Genomic DNA, 17,839 nt, shown 5'->3' with positions numbered 1-17,839 from the left:
CTATACCATTACTTCAGTCTTATAATTATTCTAGCTTTATGTTTTAATAACTCACAAGTGAATTAATTTTATAAGTTGGGGAATAATTCACATTTTTGATTGACATTTTTATAATATTGTTATAATATTATAACATTGTTATAATATTGAAAGTATATTGCCTCTCAATAACATTTCGTAATTTCCTTTCAAATGGCACAGCAAAATTCTTATTAGCTTTATGCCTGTATGTATATATATATATATATTTTTTTTTTTTTTTTCGGTACTCGGGCCTCTCACTGTTGTGGCCTCTCCCATTGCGGAGCACAGGCTCCGGGCGCGCAGGCTCAGCGGCCATGGCTCACGGGACCAGCCGCTCCACGGCATGTGGGATCCTCCCAGACCGGGGCACGAACCCATGTCCCCTGCATCGGCAGGCGGACTCTCAACCACTGCGCCACCAGGGAAGCCCTATGCCTGTATATTTTTGTTGCTGCAATTGTAAATGGGATTTTTTTCCTCTTCTGGTTTCAGCTGCTTTTGTTGATATTTTGGGAGAAAGTCAGTTTCCAATCTTACACTATTCTGTTAAGTTTACTGAACCCTGAGAGTTATTTATTAAGTAAATGAATTAATCATCTCAGCTACCTAATGTCACCATTCCAATTGTGTAAAAACCAGGGGACAGTTATTATCAAAGATTAAAGTGGGAAGGTTGTCATTTTCTAAAGGAACTGAAGATATTTGGCAAATGAATAAGGGGTTAGTTGTAGTTTAGAGTAATTCAGTGGATAGAGTTATGATGAAATTCCTTCCAGATTTATTCCATAGAGTGTGCTTAGGAAAATAATGATTTAAACCACTCTCAATATAACATTCAGTATTTAATGCAATTTTGCTTAAATTTCTTAACACTGTTAGATGTGATCTTGATAAAGTACTTGATACACTAGAAGTTGAGGATTTGAAGTGGGAGAGAATATATAGAAGACAGGGTAGAAGGCATTAATATCATTTGTTAGTGGAGGTCAAGATAATACTGTCAAAAGTTAACAGAGTGGCATGGACATATATACACTACCAAATGTAAAATAGATAGCTAGTGGGAAGCAGCTGCATAGCATGGGAGATCAGCTTGGTGCTTTGTGACCACCTAGAGGGGTGGGATAGGGAGGGTGGGAGGGAGACGCAAGAAGGAGGAGATATGGGGATATATGTATATGTATAGCTGATGCACTTTGTTATCAAGCAGAAACTAACACACCATTGTAAAGCAATTATACTCCAATAAAGACGTTTTTTAAAAAAGTTAAATAAATAAATAAAACTAGCAAATATGGGAAAAAAAAGTTAACAGAAAAACATACGAAAAAATATGTAGTAGACATTATTGGTTGCTAATTTGTATCCATTACATCTTTCTTCCTAACATACCCTGAGTTTTATTCCAGTATTTAACTCCCTCAGCATAGGCCAGGTGGCTCTTGGGTAGATGAACCCATCTTTGGCTTTTTGGTAATCTATTCCTTTTGCCAGTGATAGGTTCATAAATGGGCATGTGTTTCAGTTCTGAGTGATGAGGTGAGACTAAAATTTGCCTTTACTCTTAAGACATGAATGGAAAAGCTAGTTTCTTCCCCATTGGACATAAACAAGAAGGTGTGTGATAGGGATAATTACTGGCAGCCATCTTATGAGCAAGTGGGGAACCAGGTTAGTATAAAGTCTTTATTTTGGATAATAAAACTAAGGAAAGAAATGAACAAGGGGTCTTGATGACATTGTTTAACCACCAAGCCAGCCAGGTTTGAAGCCTACCCTACCTTTGAATTTTCTATTACATGAAATATTAAATTTACTAATTAACTAAGGCAGTTTGAATAAATTTTCTATTAGTATACACCAAGAGCATCCTAACTGATGAAAGCATACTAATAATAAAGGTAGACAATATAGAAACTAAAAATGATATTATTCACAAAAATTTGAGAGATGAGAAGGGAAGAAGATATTGCAAAAGACCCAAATCCTCCTAGAAGGAAGTCAATATTATTTAAAGTTGATAAATTAAGAAATAGTGAAGAAGATTTCTGGAATGGTAACGTGAGAAGCTTCATGGATCCTCACCCCAGCAAAACAACCGTTTAACTGGTGAAATGATTTTTTTTCATTTATGTTTATGGAAATTGTCCTAAGGAAGTACAGCAAATAGAAAAACATTTATTTTTTTTAAATCTACTGAAACCTACCACTATACTCAGTAAGAACATAGAGAGCCTGTCACATTTAGATATTCATATGCAAAGGAATGAATTTGGAACCCTCCCTCACACTATGAACACACACACACACACACACACACACACATACACAGATTAACTTAAAATGGAACAAAGACCTAAATGTAAGAGATAAAAATATAAAACTCTTAGAAGACAACGTAGGTGTAAATATTTTTTGAAATTGTACTGGGCTACGGTTTCTTAGATATGACACCTAAAACACAAACAGCCAAAGAAGAAATAGATAAATCAGACTTCATCAAAGTTAAAAACTTCTCTGCTTAAAGGGATATTATCAAGAAAGTGAAAAGATAACCACAGGATAAACGAAAATATTTGTAAGTCATATATGTGACAAGGGTCTAGTATCTAGAATATATAAAGAACTGTTACAACTCAAGAATTAAAAAACAAATAACCCTATTTTATATGGACAAAGAGTTTGAATGGACAGTTCTCCAAAGGAGATATAAAGATGGCCAATAAGCAGTTGAAAAAATGCTCAATATCATTAGTCATTAGTTGCAAATCCAAGCTATAATGAGATATCACTTCACAGTAACTAGGAAGGCATAGTTAAAAAGATAGACAGTAACAAGTGTTGACAAGGATATGGAGAAATTGGAACGCATACATTGCTGGTTGGAGTATAAAATGGCAAAGTCACTTTGGAAAACAGCAGAATAATTTTTGCACATGGAAGACTCTAAGCCTGCTTGTGAGATTGGAAAAAAGTTCTGGTGTTAATTAGAGTTCTTTTGTCTGTGGAGATGAAAAAGAATCCAGGATGGGCAGAGCTGAGGAGAAAGACCTCTGGATACGGAAGACCTTTCCTATTCATTGACTGACAGCCTCGTTCTTTCAGACAAGGAACTCCCACATCAGCACCCCAACAGTAGGTCTGTTCAGAGAGGTGCTACATGCTGTATAACAGGATCTGCAGGCCACCTTCATCATCAGGCTGAGGAAGGGAAAAGGCTATGTCTTATGAGCATTAAATGGAGAGAGAGTCATCCAAGTGAGGGGGGAGGAATCCCTCAGCCAAGGAGATTATGGTTTCGTTGTGAGGGAAGGCATCATATTTTCTTGAATTGACTTTATGACTGAAGCCTTCAAACCAAGCATGTCACTGCCCCTATTGTGGACTGACTCTGGAGAACACTGGTATGGGCAGTCCTACGATAGACTCAGTGTTCATTGTTCAGGGATCCCAGCCCATGCTCATATGGAAGATACAAGTGTCTCAGGTACAGCATAGGGAGCCACAGGGTCAGTACAACTAAACTCTCAATTGTGAAGTCACTCACTGCTCTCACCTCATTCAGATGTACCCATACCTCAGCAAGGAAGATTTCTACCCTTGTTCCACTATTTTCCTCCATTCAACATCTGTCTCCTTTTTGACCACCCACCCCATGCCACTACGCTTGTGCCTTTACATGGTGGAACTAGATGCTGATAAGCAGAAGTGCTGGTGAACTCCATTGGAAAAAAAGGAAAAGAAACTGGCTAAGTCCTCACCTTGTGTGTAGAAGTCCCTAAGTAAAGAAATGACATTTAACCTAATCTAGGATTTTAAGCATAAAGCAGGCTTATGATATTTTTCACCAGGGATATTTTGGCTGTCACAATAATAGGAGGATGCTACTGGCATCTAGTCAGCAGGGGTAGGGATGACAGACATCCTGCAGTGTTTGGGCCAGTCCCACACAGTGATGAATTATCCTGTATTCTGTCTGACTTTTAGATGTCCTGCTGGGCTTTATCCAGGACATACAGCTCATCCAAAAGAACATCACACTTCCTCTTTTTATCCACTGTGACAACCTGTAATTGGTCTTGTTCTATTGTCCCTGTTCCCATTAACGGCATTTCGTACTTTCTCTTATTCTATACCAAAAAGTCTGGTCTGTTAATTCTTATGCTAATAGTGGTTTTGTTCTTGCATTCATCCATGCCTCAACTTTTTCATTTTTCTGTTCATCTTGTACAGATCATCACTGCCTCCAAAATCCAAACTTCTTCATTTTTTTTTATTGAGGTATAGTGGATTTACAATGCTGTGCCTGTCTCTGCTGTACAGCAAAGTGACTCAGTTATACACAGACATTCTTTTTTTTTTATATTCTTTTCCATTATGGGTTTATCCCAGGATATTGAATATAATTCCCTATGCTTTATACTAGGACCTTGTTGTTTATCCATCCTATATATAATAGTTTATATCTGCTAATCCCAAACTCCCAGTCCTTCCCTCCTCCACCCCCTTCCCCCTTGGCAACTGCAAGTCTGTTCTCTATGTCTGTGAGTCTGTTTCTGTTTTGCAGATAGGTTCATTTGTACCATATTTTATATTGCATATATAAGTGATATCATATGGTATTTGTCTTTCTCTTTCTGACTTACTTCACTTAGTATGATCATCTCTAGTTGCATCCATGTTGCTGCAAATGGCATTATTTTGTTCTTTTTTATGGCTGAGTAGTATTCCATTGTATATATGTACAAACTCATTCTTTATCGGTAGGAGTATCTATTTCATGATGTCTTTTAGTGTAGTCACTCCTGTGCTTTAATATATGGAAAAAATATATTTTATTATAAAAAAGAAATAGAAAAATAAGCATAATGATTAGAGCAGTGTTTCTCAAATTTCTTTCATTTTCCTACCACCTTTACAATTTTTACTGTATCCACATACCACCAGAATTATTTTTTTACTTAAGGGTTTTCTTCATTTCAACACATGTTTTTTTAAAAAAATACTTATTTTAGCCTCATCCTTAACAATTTATTTGTGAATTTATGTATTTGATGTTCCGGTTTATACATTTCTTCTAATATACATTAAAATAAATAGGTAACTATGAAAATTTTTAAATTTTTCATTCAGTTTCACCCTAAATCCTTTCACATATGGCTAGTGGTTTGCAAACCAAGTGTTGAAAAACACTGCCTTGCACTTATGGAGGTTAGTCTCCAGAAAAAAGCTTGAAAACAGGAATATTTAAAACAGTCCCTGGGGATTGTGAGTGGAGCTAGAGATAGAGGGAGTGGAATAGATCTTCATTGTTGTTTTGGTTTTTTTAAGCCTTTTAACATCATTTGGATCTTTTCAAACAATGGGCATGTGTTACCTTGACAGTTTTTAAAAATAAAGAAGTAAACCGAGGTGCAGCATTAAATATGATTGTGGTCAGGGAGGATGGAGTCCTGTTTCTTTTCATACAGAAGACAGAGAATCATGGATTCTTTGAAGCCAAGAATGGATGCTGTGATAACCTTTTTTTTTTTTAACATCTTTATTGGAGTATACTTGCTTTACAATGGTGTGTTAATTTCTGCTTTATAACAAATTGAATCAGCTATACATATACTTATATCTCCATATCTCCTCCCTCTTGCATCTCCCTCCTACCCTCCCCATCCCACCCCTCTGGGTGGTCACAAAGCACCAAGCTGATCTCCCTGTGCTATCTGGCTGCTTCCCACTAACTATCTGTTTTGAAGATCCACTAGTATATCCCTATCCATAGGCTTTCAAAAGCCTTTTTCTAAATCTTGAAGTATAACTTTAAATACAAAATAATAACAGTATACATCAAAACAGTACAAAGTACTTAGCATTTTGTCTTTATCATACTAAGAGCACAATAAAGGTTATCGTTGAATTGGGCTTAATTTAGTAGATCTCCTCTTGGCCTTATTATTCCTCTAACAGAGGGTAAACTAGTTATTCTTGGGTAATGAAACAGTTACTGAAAGAATTCTTAATGCTCCAGAGTCTTAAAGGACATCAATAAGCACAACTTAAACACAAGGTGGCTGAGATGAAAGCTTGGATAAATTCTCTAACCTAAGAAGGTCTTATAGTACTAGCAGATTTCTCCTGGGCCAAAGGGTTAAAGTATTTGTAACAACTCTTTTCCTATTCAGGTATAAAAATTATGGGTATAAAATATTGCAGTGCCAAATATTAAGTGGAATTATTACATTAAAATGGATAAAATTTTAACCATAGTTTATCTACCTAATGAAATAGGAGCTCCTAAATATTAACATCAGTTAAGCATAAATTATATACTGTAATGACTTGTATATTGTAAAATCCATAGCTCCACTTTGACAAAGTGTCAAATATGGAATTTTTGTTTTTGGTTTGGTTTGGTCCCTGTTGTATGTGCCTCTGTCATCAGGCTACATATTTAGTTGGAGATGGAACTTCCTAACTAGATTTTAACTTTGAACAGTTCACTAGGAAAGGGTAAGAAAATCAGGTTAAAATTTATATTCAGAGGATACATAGATAAATATTCATAAGTATTAATGAGATACTCCTGGTTGGTCTCTCTTTCCCAACATTCAGAGTTCCTCTTGCCACCAAATCACATAGGACATGCAGTTACTAGGAGACCTTGCTGCCGCTCTAGGGTGAGAACCTGCCAGGTCTAAAGAGTTGGTTCTGAGGCTTATCTTACTCATATTTCTTTGAGTCAAAGTAGTCATATTCTGTTAAATGCAAGCTGCAATAGCAGACTCCAGTTTTCTCTAACTGGTAGTGTTCCCCTCATAGATGAACCTTTCTGGGTACTCACATGGGTATAAAATGAGTTTCACTAGGAGAGTTAGGGTCCCTTACAAGTGAGACTTTCTTGCCCCTCTTGCAGAAGTGCAGATCAAGCATTGCCCTTGAAACCCTGAAGACAGTTTTAAGATAGTTTATAGATTTTCATTGATATCTAGTAAAGTGAGCTCAAATGTCAATATATTAGCCCTTCTCTGTTCCTGTGTAAGGGAAAGATCTCAGATCCCCTTGAAGCAGCATCCTCACTCAATTTTACTCCTGCTGCTGTAAAACAATACAAAGAAAACTATCTTAGATTGTATATTCTTGAAAAATTACTATTTTTCATCATATTAAATATATAAACATATACATCAACATATTAAAGAAGAAGAGTGAGATGAGACTAATCTAAAAGTTCTAGAGATCATCTCACAAGAGGTTACTTAAACTAAATGCTATGTTTAAAAAATGAGGGTTAAGCATCAGCTGGTAAAGATTGTTTTGTTAGAGATCTCCCTTTCTATACAAATGCCCACTGATTGGGACTCTTCATTCACAGTCTTGTCTATTCCTTGCAAATGACCTTTATTGTACATTAATCTCCTGGAACCAAATAATGCCTGTGAACAAGCATGTCCAGTGCCTGTTGAAATGAAGGAAAGTTGGATTTCCACTCAAAATCAGGGCTCATTCTATATATATAATGCAAAACTCTTGGAGAAGTAGTCTTTTTTTTTAACTTTTATTAAAACATCCTACAAATTTCTTTTTGTCAAATCATCTTTTTGCAAGTTACATCTTTGTGAAAAATGAAATGTATCAAACAACATAGGACTCAGAAGGGAATTGTGGGGAAAAAAAGCTTTCATAGTAAAGAGACATAATTTTAGGTAGGTAAACAAGGCCTTTAATAATCTAAGTGAGATGGGTGGACACATATATCCTAGCCTTTTAAATTAGAACATAATACCACTGGGTCCATCTAAATGACTCTGCCCTGTATTTATAATAATACTCATTATATTCCCCTCCTTAATAGGACCCTGAGGCCTGAATTAACCCTATCATGGCACTTGCCTCATAACTTAATGGTTACCTATTTACTAGATAGGATTTAATGCAGGTTCTATGCCTGTTTCACAGTTTTAACTCTTATACTTAGCAGAATGCTTAAAACTATTACTAACAAATATTTGCTTAATTATAATTAGTTGTTTAAATATAAAATTGCCCATATTTAAGCATAAAGCAGAAATCAGAGTTACACTACCCTATTGGTACTGCCTGTAGTTCAAAATTGTGCTGTGTATGTGGTTGTTCTTATTTTATTCTTTATGATACGATACAGTGAAACTCATGGTAATATACACTGTAATAATGTGAATTATGTTTTTATGTAGTTGGTGATTGACTCCTGCACTCAGGCAAGTCAAGAAGACTGGAACTCTTAACACTTATTTACTATTTCTATGACAGTGTCATGCAAAGATGCTGCTGTTTCCACTAGTACTGCCACCACATTTAACTAAATGTACCATTTGAGGAGACTTTAGAATCTTTCCAGGATATTCAGGGTTTTGTCTTTTTCTAGCATATTGAATGATATGAAATATTGATTACATCTAATACATTATAATGTATATTGTATTAAGAAGCCTCTACTCCCTAAGAGGTAGAGTTGGCCAAGGAGGAGATAAAGGTAGTTTTTATCACCTTTTAATCCGAGCCCTACATCTTGGTCTGCCTTCAGATTTTTCTCAGTGCTTCTTCCAGATAATTCTGAGAAAGGTAGTACTGAATATTTTATTTGTTGCAATATCCTGGAGTTCCAAGTTCAAATGCCACTAGAATGAAGCAACACTGTTCTATAGAAAGAACAACATCCTTGGGTAAGGTTTGTACAGTTTATACCAGAGTGATATAAGGTTTAACCTATTTAAATAAATTCAGGTAATTTTCGAACAGAAAAGGATTTAAGGTCATTTCATCCAGTGGTTATCAAATTTGACTGTGCATCAGAATCACCCAAGGAGCCTGTAGAAAGCACAGACTCCTAGGTCACATCCACAGCAATTCTGCTTCAGTAATATCTGGGCAAGGTCCTAGAATTTGTCTTTTTAACAAGTGCCCTCAGCAATTTTGATGACTAGCCAGGCTCCAGACACGTATTTTGGAATCAGTGATCTAGTACAATGCCCAGCAGACAGGAATTACATTTAATTAATTTCTGTATTTCTAGCTAGAACAGTAAAGTGCTAGGCACATAGCTATGGCAAAATAAATGTTTGCCAGAGATAGGGTAGAAAGTGAGTACAAAGAGAAGTTCAACAACTTATGAAAGGTGCCACAGTGAAGAAGCATTAGAACCCAGTTCTTACTTGCCCCAGAAATGGAGGGACAAGGGCTTCTAGGTCCTCTTTTCTCCAAAGGCCTTTCAGATCAGTGTAATAAATAAAATCTTCCAACATCTCATAAGATTATGTTCTGGACACATGTATTTATGTTCAACAAAATTTTGTAGGTACATCTCCCATCTCATTTTGCACATTTTAGTAATTTCTCTGATCATAGTTTTTGTAGGTATTATAAATATTTTTATGAACCCTTTTTTCTTTGGTGCATTAATCACATGGGTTTGTTATGTAGGTTAAAAGTGCATTGTGTAATAAGCTCCTCGAAGCTAGAAAACAAAGGTATCACAGTTATCATTATTACTTTTACCTCTCTCATCTACCCTCTAAGAGAAGTTTGATTTGTGACCAGCTTTCAAAACTGCACTTATTGGCCAACTCTTACAAGAATGTCTTTTTGATCTGGTTTACTGAAATCAATTACACTTCCAAATAAGTTTTCATTTTAAGAGAGGACAGTGCAGTGGCATCCTCTGGTTATTGCATCACCATTTTAGAGCATGGCTACAAGCTCTCCAGAAGAAGGAGAAGGTGGAGAGGAGAAAGAGAAAGGAGGGGAATAAGAATTCTTGAGTTGCAAACTCTTCACCTTGGTTTATATTATCTCCCACATGAAATCATTTACCCACCACACTGGTCTTACTTTTAAAGGCATTTAGGAAGTTGTGAGTCAATTTGCCCTAGAGTTAATTGTTAATACCACTTATAGGATTTTTAATTTCTCAGAAAATACCCTGAATTACAGTCATCACTGCTTAAGGATAAGCCCTGCAAGAATTGTTACTATAAGTGAATGTGTTATAAGTCATTTGATAATCTCTTCCATTCTCTTCATCAGTATGAATGGCACTGATGAGTCCTTTTAACCAGGTAGTAGTGCCATGACCATCTTATACTAAGGGGCTCTTCACAGGCAGTGGGCAGAGTGGACATGGATAAAACAACTGTGCACTGCTGCAGAAAACACTGTGAGAATATCCAACCTGAAATGATTTAACTATTGAACATATGAAGGATAAAACATTCACTAGCCATAACAACCTCCAGCATACACAATGAGTACACAGACTATGAAATTACTTTTTCTCTATCTTGTGTGCTTTAATTACTGGCCCTTGGGTGTAGAATGGGGAAGGGAGTTAAACAGAGTTGCGGGTTTAATACTTAACCTCCCTTGCTTGGAGTGGTCTGTTTTTTACATTGTTTCTTTTGCTGTTAAATGTAAACTCTGAGAATCTGTTTTCCCTGTGAATTGCTTAAGGAAAGAATCAATCCTGGGGAGTAATTAGGAAAAATAGAGATAATTTGATGTAACTGGTTTGAGCAGAAGCTCAAAGCCTGAAGGATGGAAACAGAGAAGATAGTACAGGAATAATTGTGGGATGAAAGTAAGAGGGCATCATTGATGGAAAGACTACTTTATTTCTCAGTTAGTAACCAGCTCTACACTGGCCTCCCTGAGAAGAACTTCTCCATCGAACAGTTCAACTCGGATCATGCCTTGCTTTCACTGGCTCGTATCCAGAGACTCTTAAAGTGAATGTATGTGGGATCTAGTTCCCCCACCAGAGAGCGAACCCCTGCATTGGGAGCGCAGAGCCTTACCCACTGGACCACAACTAAGAGCCCGCATGCTTTAACTAAAAGATCCTGGGTGGGGCTTCCCTGGTAGCGCAGTGGTTGAGAGTCCGCCTGCCGATGCAGGGGACACGGGTTCATGCCCCGGTCCGGGAAGATCCCACATGCCACGGAGCAGCTAGGCCCATGAGCCATGGCCGCTGAGCCTCCGCGTCCGGAGCCTGTGCTCCGCAACGGGAGAGGCCGCAACAGTGAGAGGCCCGCGTACGGCAAAAAAAAAAAAAAAAAAAAAAAAAAATCCTGCGCGGTGCAGCTAAGACCCGGCACAGCCTGAATAAATAAACAAACAAATAAATAAATAAATAAAATTTTAAAAATAAAGTGAATGTCATCATATGTGATCTTTGATTGGTATTCGTTTATTTCAAATGAATATTTTCCTTTTTAACTCATTAATAATTTTCTGAAAGGTTGAGAATTTATTTCTACATCTTTTAAACTTCTTCATAGCAGCAGCGTTAGCGTCTAAACAGTCAACCCATCACATGTGGATGAAATAAAGAGACTATGACGTAAAAAGTTCTAAGGATTTTTCCTTTTCATTATCACTCCTGAGCCATGATTACACTCTAGTTATTCTATTGCTACACCCATAACACGTTTCCCCCCTTTTTCTGGTCTACCTGTTTATTTCCATCTTTTAGACTGCAGTCTTCTTGAGGGCGGGGCTATGTCTCATTCATCACTGTGTTCTCAGTATCTGGTGTAGTATCTGACATAGGAGCTGCTCAGTAGGTGTGTGTTCTATGTGTAGGCATATCAGAGTTGCATCAAATTCAGAGGAGTTAGGTTTGCTTGGGTTAAAAAAAAAGATGACTCTACTTTTGTCTTCACTGTCTTAAAGAGATCTGAATTTATTATCAAAATACTACAACAACCATTTTTCAGGTTCTTGCCATTTTATTCAAATTAATGTTTAAAAATACTATTTTCTTTTGCTTTACCCTAGAACTGAACAATGCCACAAAAACATTCTTTACTAAAGAATATTTGAAAAGAAAACAAAGCTTTCAGAAATCCAGCTCTGCAAAGTGGCCCCTACCAAGCCGCAGAAAAGCATTCCATCTTTTTGGAGGTAAGGAAGCTAATGCAAAAAAAAAAAAAAAAAAAAAAAAAAAAAGGAAGAAAAGAAAAAAAAAGTCTGGTGACATGGTCCAAGGTCTTTTTTAAAGCTGTTTTCTTTCTGCCTTAGATATATTAGTAGAAAAATATTTCTTCACTGGTCAATTTTAAGTAAGGATTTTGGTAAGTAGCCTCTTACTGAAAGCTACAGGTGTACATATGAAAAAAATGGAGACTATACAGTAAGAGCAAAATCTGAGAAAAACTCATGATTAAATTCACTTTGCCTTGATGTCAGTAATGTTTAATATGTAGATAATGAACTCAAAAGTAACGGATTTGACAAAAGCTATATTTGACAAAAGCATTGGTATTCCTTATAAAGGTTTTGAATAACTCATTATCATAATTTAAGTTCATTTCATTTTATTGGTGCTAATCTCAGCTTTATTTTAATAAATTATTTCTCTTTTATTGAAGTATAGTTGATTTACCATGTCATGTTAGTTTCAGGTGTACAGAAGAGCAATTCAGTTTTAAATATGTATGTATATACATATATATATACATATATATATATTCCTTTTCAGATTCTTTTTCCTTATAGGTTATTACAAGATATTAAGTCTAGTTCCCTGTGCTATACAGTAGGTCCTTGTTCGTTATCTATTTTATATATAGTAGTATGTGTATGTTAATCCCAAACTCTTAATTTATCCCTTCCCTGGCCCCTTCCCCTTTGGTAACCATAAGTTTGTTTTCTTTCCCCTTTGGTAACCATAAGTTTGTTTTCTATGTCATGGGTCTATTTCTGTCTTGTAAATAAGTTCATTTGTATCTTTTTTTTAAGATTCCACATATAAGTGATATCATATGATATTTGTCTTTGTCTGTCTTACTTTACTTACTACGATAATCTCTAAGTCCATCCATGCTGCTGCAAATGCCATTATTTCATTCTTTTTTATGGTTGGGTAATATTCCATCATTCATAGATAGAGATACACACACACACACACACACACACACACCACATCTTTATCCATTCATCTGTCAGTGGACATTTAGGTTGTTCCCATGTCTTGGCTATTGTGAATAGTGCTGCTATGAACATAGGGGTGCATGTATCTTTTTGAATTAGAGTTTGTTCCAGATATATGACCAAGAGTGGGATTACAGGATCATATGGTAACTCTATTGTTAGTTTTTTAAGGAACCTCCATACTCCATTCTCTATAATGACTGTACCAATTTACATTCCCACCAACAGTGTAGGAGGGTTCCTTTTTCTCCACACCCTCTCCAGCATTATTTGTAGATTTTTTGATGTGAGGTGATACCTCATTGTAGTTTTGATTTGCATTTCTCTAATAATTAGCCATGTTGAACATTTTTTACGTGCCTATTAGCCATCTGTATGTCTTCTTTGTAGAAATGTCTGTTTAGGTCTTCAGCCCATTTTTTGATTGGGTTTTTTTTTTTTATATTGAGCTGTGTGTATATTTTGGAAATTAATCCCTTGTTCATCACATCATTTGCAAATATTTTCTCCCATTCCGTAGGCTGCCTTTCTGTTTTGTTCGTGGTCTTTTTTGCTGTGCAAAAGCTTTTGAGTTTAATTAGGTCCCATTTGTTTATTTTTGCTTTTATTTCCATTACTCTAGGAGATGGGTCCCCCAAAAATATTGCTGTGGTTTATGTTAAAGAGTGTTCTGCCTATGTTTTCCTCTGGGACTTTTATAGTATCTGGTCTTACATTTAGGTCTTTAATCCATTTTGAGTTTATTTTTGTATATGGTGTTAGAGAATGTTCTAATTTCATTCTTTTACATATAGCTGTCCAGTTTTCCCAGCACCACTTACTGAAGAGACTGTCTTTTCTCCATTGTATGTTTTTGCCCACTTTATCGTAGATTAATTGACCATAAGTGGGTGGGTTTATTTCTGGGCTTTCTACCCTGTTCCATTGATCTATATTTATGTGTTTTTGCCAGTACCATGCTGTTTTGATTACTGTAGTTTTGTAGTACAGGCTGAAGTCAGGGAGTCTGACTCTTCCAGCTCCATTTTTCTTTCTCAGGATTGCTCTGGCTCTTAATGTATTGTTGGAGTCAGTTTGCTAGTATTTTGTTGAGGACTTTTGCATCTGTGTTCATCAATGATGTTGACCTGTAATTTTCTTTTTTTTTTTCTGGAATCTTTGTCTGGTTTTGGTATCAGGATGATGGTGGCCTCATAGAATGAGTTTGGAAATGTTTCACTTTCATACTATTTTATTTTAATATTTTACAAGTTGTCCCACAAGTTTAGGACAAGTAGAAAGTGTCCGTGCTTTAGTATAGAGTGTCTCATGCTTGTACAGTGGACAGGAATACTTATTTCTGAGTTCATGTCTAACTAAATGTATGACTTCAGGGATATCGTAGAAACCTCTTCTTTTGTTTGTTTCTGATCTGTAAGATGGTAATAATTATATATTCCTAATTAATATAGTTACAAGGATCAAATGAGCTGATGTGAAAGCACATTCTAAATTATAACTAATTATACTATATAGATATAAGGAATTATCAAATTAGGGCAAGGCAATCTCTAATACCTTTTTCATCTTTGAGAATTTATTATGTGTAATGATGATCACACAGTATAAACATAAAATGTAATTTCGTCTTTTATAAAACCATGGTCTCTCAGAACATGGACTACTCTGCAGTTTTAGTATTTACCCTTATGATGTTTTTGGGGGGTCTGATTGGAGAAGCTCAGATATGGGGAACTCTGATCTTCAGGGAACAAGAGGGACTTCTACGTAAGAAGACCAGTAAGATCAGTACAGCAATGATGTAAACCAAAAGGAGGTAAAAACAGAGCCTTGTATGGTTGAGGCAAAAGATAAATTGAATTACAAAATCCTCAAGGTTTGAAGAAAGTAGTTTAAGGACAAATGTAACTTTATACAGTAGTTTGAATGAAGAAAGTTAGTTTAAAGACATTTTATAAGTACCTACTGTTCTATAAAGTGGTAAGTAACTATAGAAACCCATTGTCCATAGATTTGGTATAGATACATTTTAAAATATATTACATTTAGCCCAAAATGTAATGTGAAATTCAGTCTTACTTAAAGGATTTCATACCAAAGAAGAGAAAATTTATTATATGAATTATGTGCTTTAAAAGATTCCTTTGTATCCTACCTTCTACCCTATACCCACATTTTAAAAAGAATGAGTCACTTTTCTGATAACCCCTCAGTATCCTTTGTCTTTTTGTACTCTGGGGTACTGAAGCTATAAATTAAATATTTGCTTCTTTGGGATTTAATCTTATTTGTCCTCCCCATAGAAGTTCCACAGAACTTTAACTTTTTATAAGTTTTTATGGAGGAGGTTCAAAGTAGCTTTATTATACAACCTAACTTAAGCAATATATTACTATCAAGAGCTCAGCTATGCTAATCAAGGCTCAGCCAAAACTGAAAGAGTTAAGCCTTTAATCACTTGGTACAGTGGTGTAAACAAGAGTGTAAAACCGGAGGAAATGCCAACCTCCCCACCCCCAGTATTCTATTTTCCCCCATGGAACAGTGCACTCATCCAGGGTCAGGTGGACCAGGACAGATGTGGGGGTAATCTTACTGTTGAGGAGGCCCCGAACAAAAGGCCTTGGCACTTTCATGGGCCCTGAGGGGTGTATATGTGTGTGTGTTGGGGTTTTATTTTTGATGGGGGGAAGAAGGGAAGACTAGGAGTGGAAAAGTACTGGGTACTAATTCAGAGTGGGGAAAAGTATCTTTAAGGTTTCTCCCTAATACCCCTCTAAAGAGGTCTCAGCAGAGATCCAGAAGAAGCCCTCTGCCGAAGCCCTCAGATAAAGGACTCAGGAATGCAGGTGCTGAGGAACGTAAATATATGAAAGAGCATCACAGGCCAGAGGCCTGAGACCTTGATTGCAGCTCCTTCAGAGATTGTAATGCACTGGCTTTACACCAAATCTGGTGTGGGGGACAGCTTTCTTCTGTGATGCCTACCAGGTAAAGCCTCCATAATTGCCTATGGTCAGGCCTGAAAAGCCACACATAGGATTTTAATCACAAACCAGACTCAATTACCAGTATTACCGAAGCATCTTCTGTACTTCTTTGTTTGCTTCCTGCCTCCCCCGAATTTTGTATTTATCATTTCTTTGCACAAGTAAGTATACATATGTATACTTAATCAATGTTATTTAATTTTGCTTGTCTTTGAACTTTTGCAGGGGTAGCAATGTATGTATTCTATATTTGCTTTTTCACTCAGCATTATGTTTCTTGGATTTGTCTTTTCAGTGAGCGTAGCCACATTCATTTATTTTTACTGCTGTACTATCACCCACTATGTGAATATGGTACAATTTATATATTCTCCTGTTGATGAACAACTGAGTTTTCCCATTTTTTGTTTATAAACAACACTGCTATAAATATTATTTTCATCTCTCCTGAAGCATAAGAGTTCCTCTAGAATAAATGCCAGTAGCAAACAGCTGGGTCATAAGAAAAACACATCTTTAATTTGACTACCTAAACCAAACCATTTTCCTAAATGACTGCTGATCTATCACCAACTTTGTTTACCACATTTGATGTTTTCAGTCCTTTAGATTTTGCCAGTCTGATAGGTATAAAATGATATCTCACTGGGGATTTAATTTCACTTTCTCTAATTACCAGTAGGGATTGAAAATAACTTTATATGTGTATTAGTTATAGAATTCCTTCATCTGTGAAATTTCTTTACAAATTTTGTCCATTTTCCTATTGATTGCATTTTTCTTGTTGATTTTTGAGAGTTTTAAAATATTTTCTGCTGACTCCTTTTTTAATTATTTGAATGGCAGCTATCTTCTCTCATTTGTGGTTTGCCTTTTCACTCTATGATATCTTTTAATGAATTGTAGTTCTTCATTTTCTTTATCATCTTTCTGGCATGTATTATCTGCCTTAAGAAATTCTTCTCTATCCCCAATGTCATAAACATATTTTCCTGTGTATTTTTCAAATATTTTCAATTTTTTAAAAAATATTTTATTTTTCAAATATTTATATTTCAAATATTTTCTAAATGATTTGTGTTGTTGATATTTTCTGGGGTTTGGCAGGGACGAGGGTTGTGTTATAGGGTAGGGATCCAGTCACTTAGGGATTTTTTCCTACTTAATTTTTTCCAACCACCATTTACTGAAAATAATTCATTATTTCCCCCACTGATTCACAGTGCTAATCTGTTATATTTTAAATTTCCATTTGTGTGAGTCTATTTCTGAGGTCTTTATTTGGTTCCTTTGGTCTGTATGTCAAATCCTGTGCCAATACCATACTGTCTCAATTACTGGAGCCTTGTAAGAAGTTTTGATATCTCCCTTCATACTTGTTTTGCTGCATGAGTGTCTTGGCCTTTTTTTTTTTCCTTTTTTTTTTTTTTTTTTTTTTTGGCTCTTTGAATTTTAGAATCATCTTGTCAAGTTCCATGAAAACCATGTTGGATTAAGGGAAGAAGTTCCTATTCAATGCATGAGTCAATGTGGGGAGAATTGACATCCTAATAATAACTTTCCCCATCCACTAACTGGTATTTCTCTTCTTTTATTTAGATCTCCTAAATCTTTAATGTCTATAATAAAATGTGATAATTTCCTTTATAAATGTTTTATACATCTTTTGGTGAGATTTATTCACATATATTTGCTATGTTGTTATCCTCTTTTCTCCTCCTCTGAATCTTGATTGCATATAGTTGCTCCAGTCCCACTTCTTAATTAACGGCTACCATCATCACCAGTCCACACACTCATTTGTTTCCTTTTATCCTCATATCCTACTTTCCATTATGTTGAGTTTATTTAATCTGTATCTTTTT

General features: G+C 35.8%; 1 protein-coding gene across 2 annotated transcripts in view; it reads left to right on the top strand.

Moving 5' to 3' along the window:
- The window catches only part of RNF180 (ring finger protein 180), a 273,564-nt gene that overhangs the window by 210,639 nt on the left and 45,086 nt on the right, over positions 1 to 17,839 (top strand). For both annotated transcript variants that reach the window (XM_082624143.1, XM_082624142.1), the window contains one exon: positions 11,830 to 11,955. In XM_082624143.1, the coding sequence (XP_082480269.1) occupies positions 11,830 to 11,955 (126 nt within the window). The remainder of the gene's footprint in view (positions 1 to 11,829; positions 11,956 to 17,839) is intronic.

Source organism: Mesoplodon mirus (assembly GCF_964341445.2).
Source record: "Mesoplodon mirus genome assembly, chromosome: 5".
Taxonomy (NCBI): Eukaryota; Metazoa; Chordata; class Mammalia; order Artiodactyla; family Ziphiidae; genus Mesoplodon; species Mesoplodon mirus.
The sequence above is the reverse complement of the archived record's forward strand: the minus strand, read 5'-3'. Positions and strand labels throughout refer to the sequence as shown.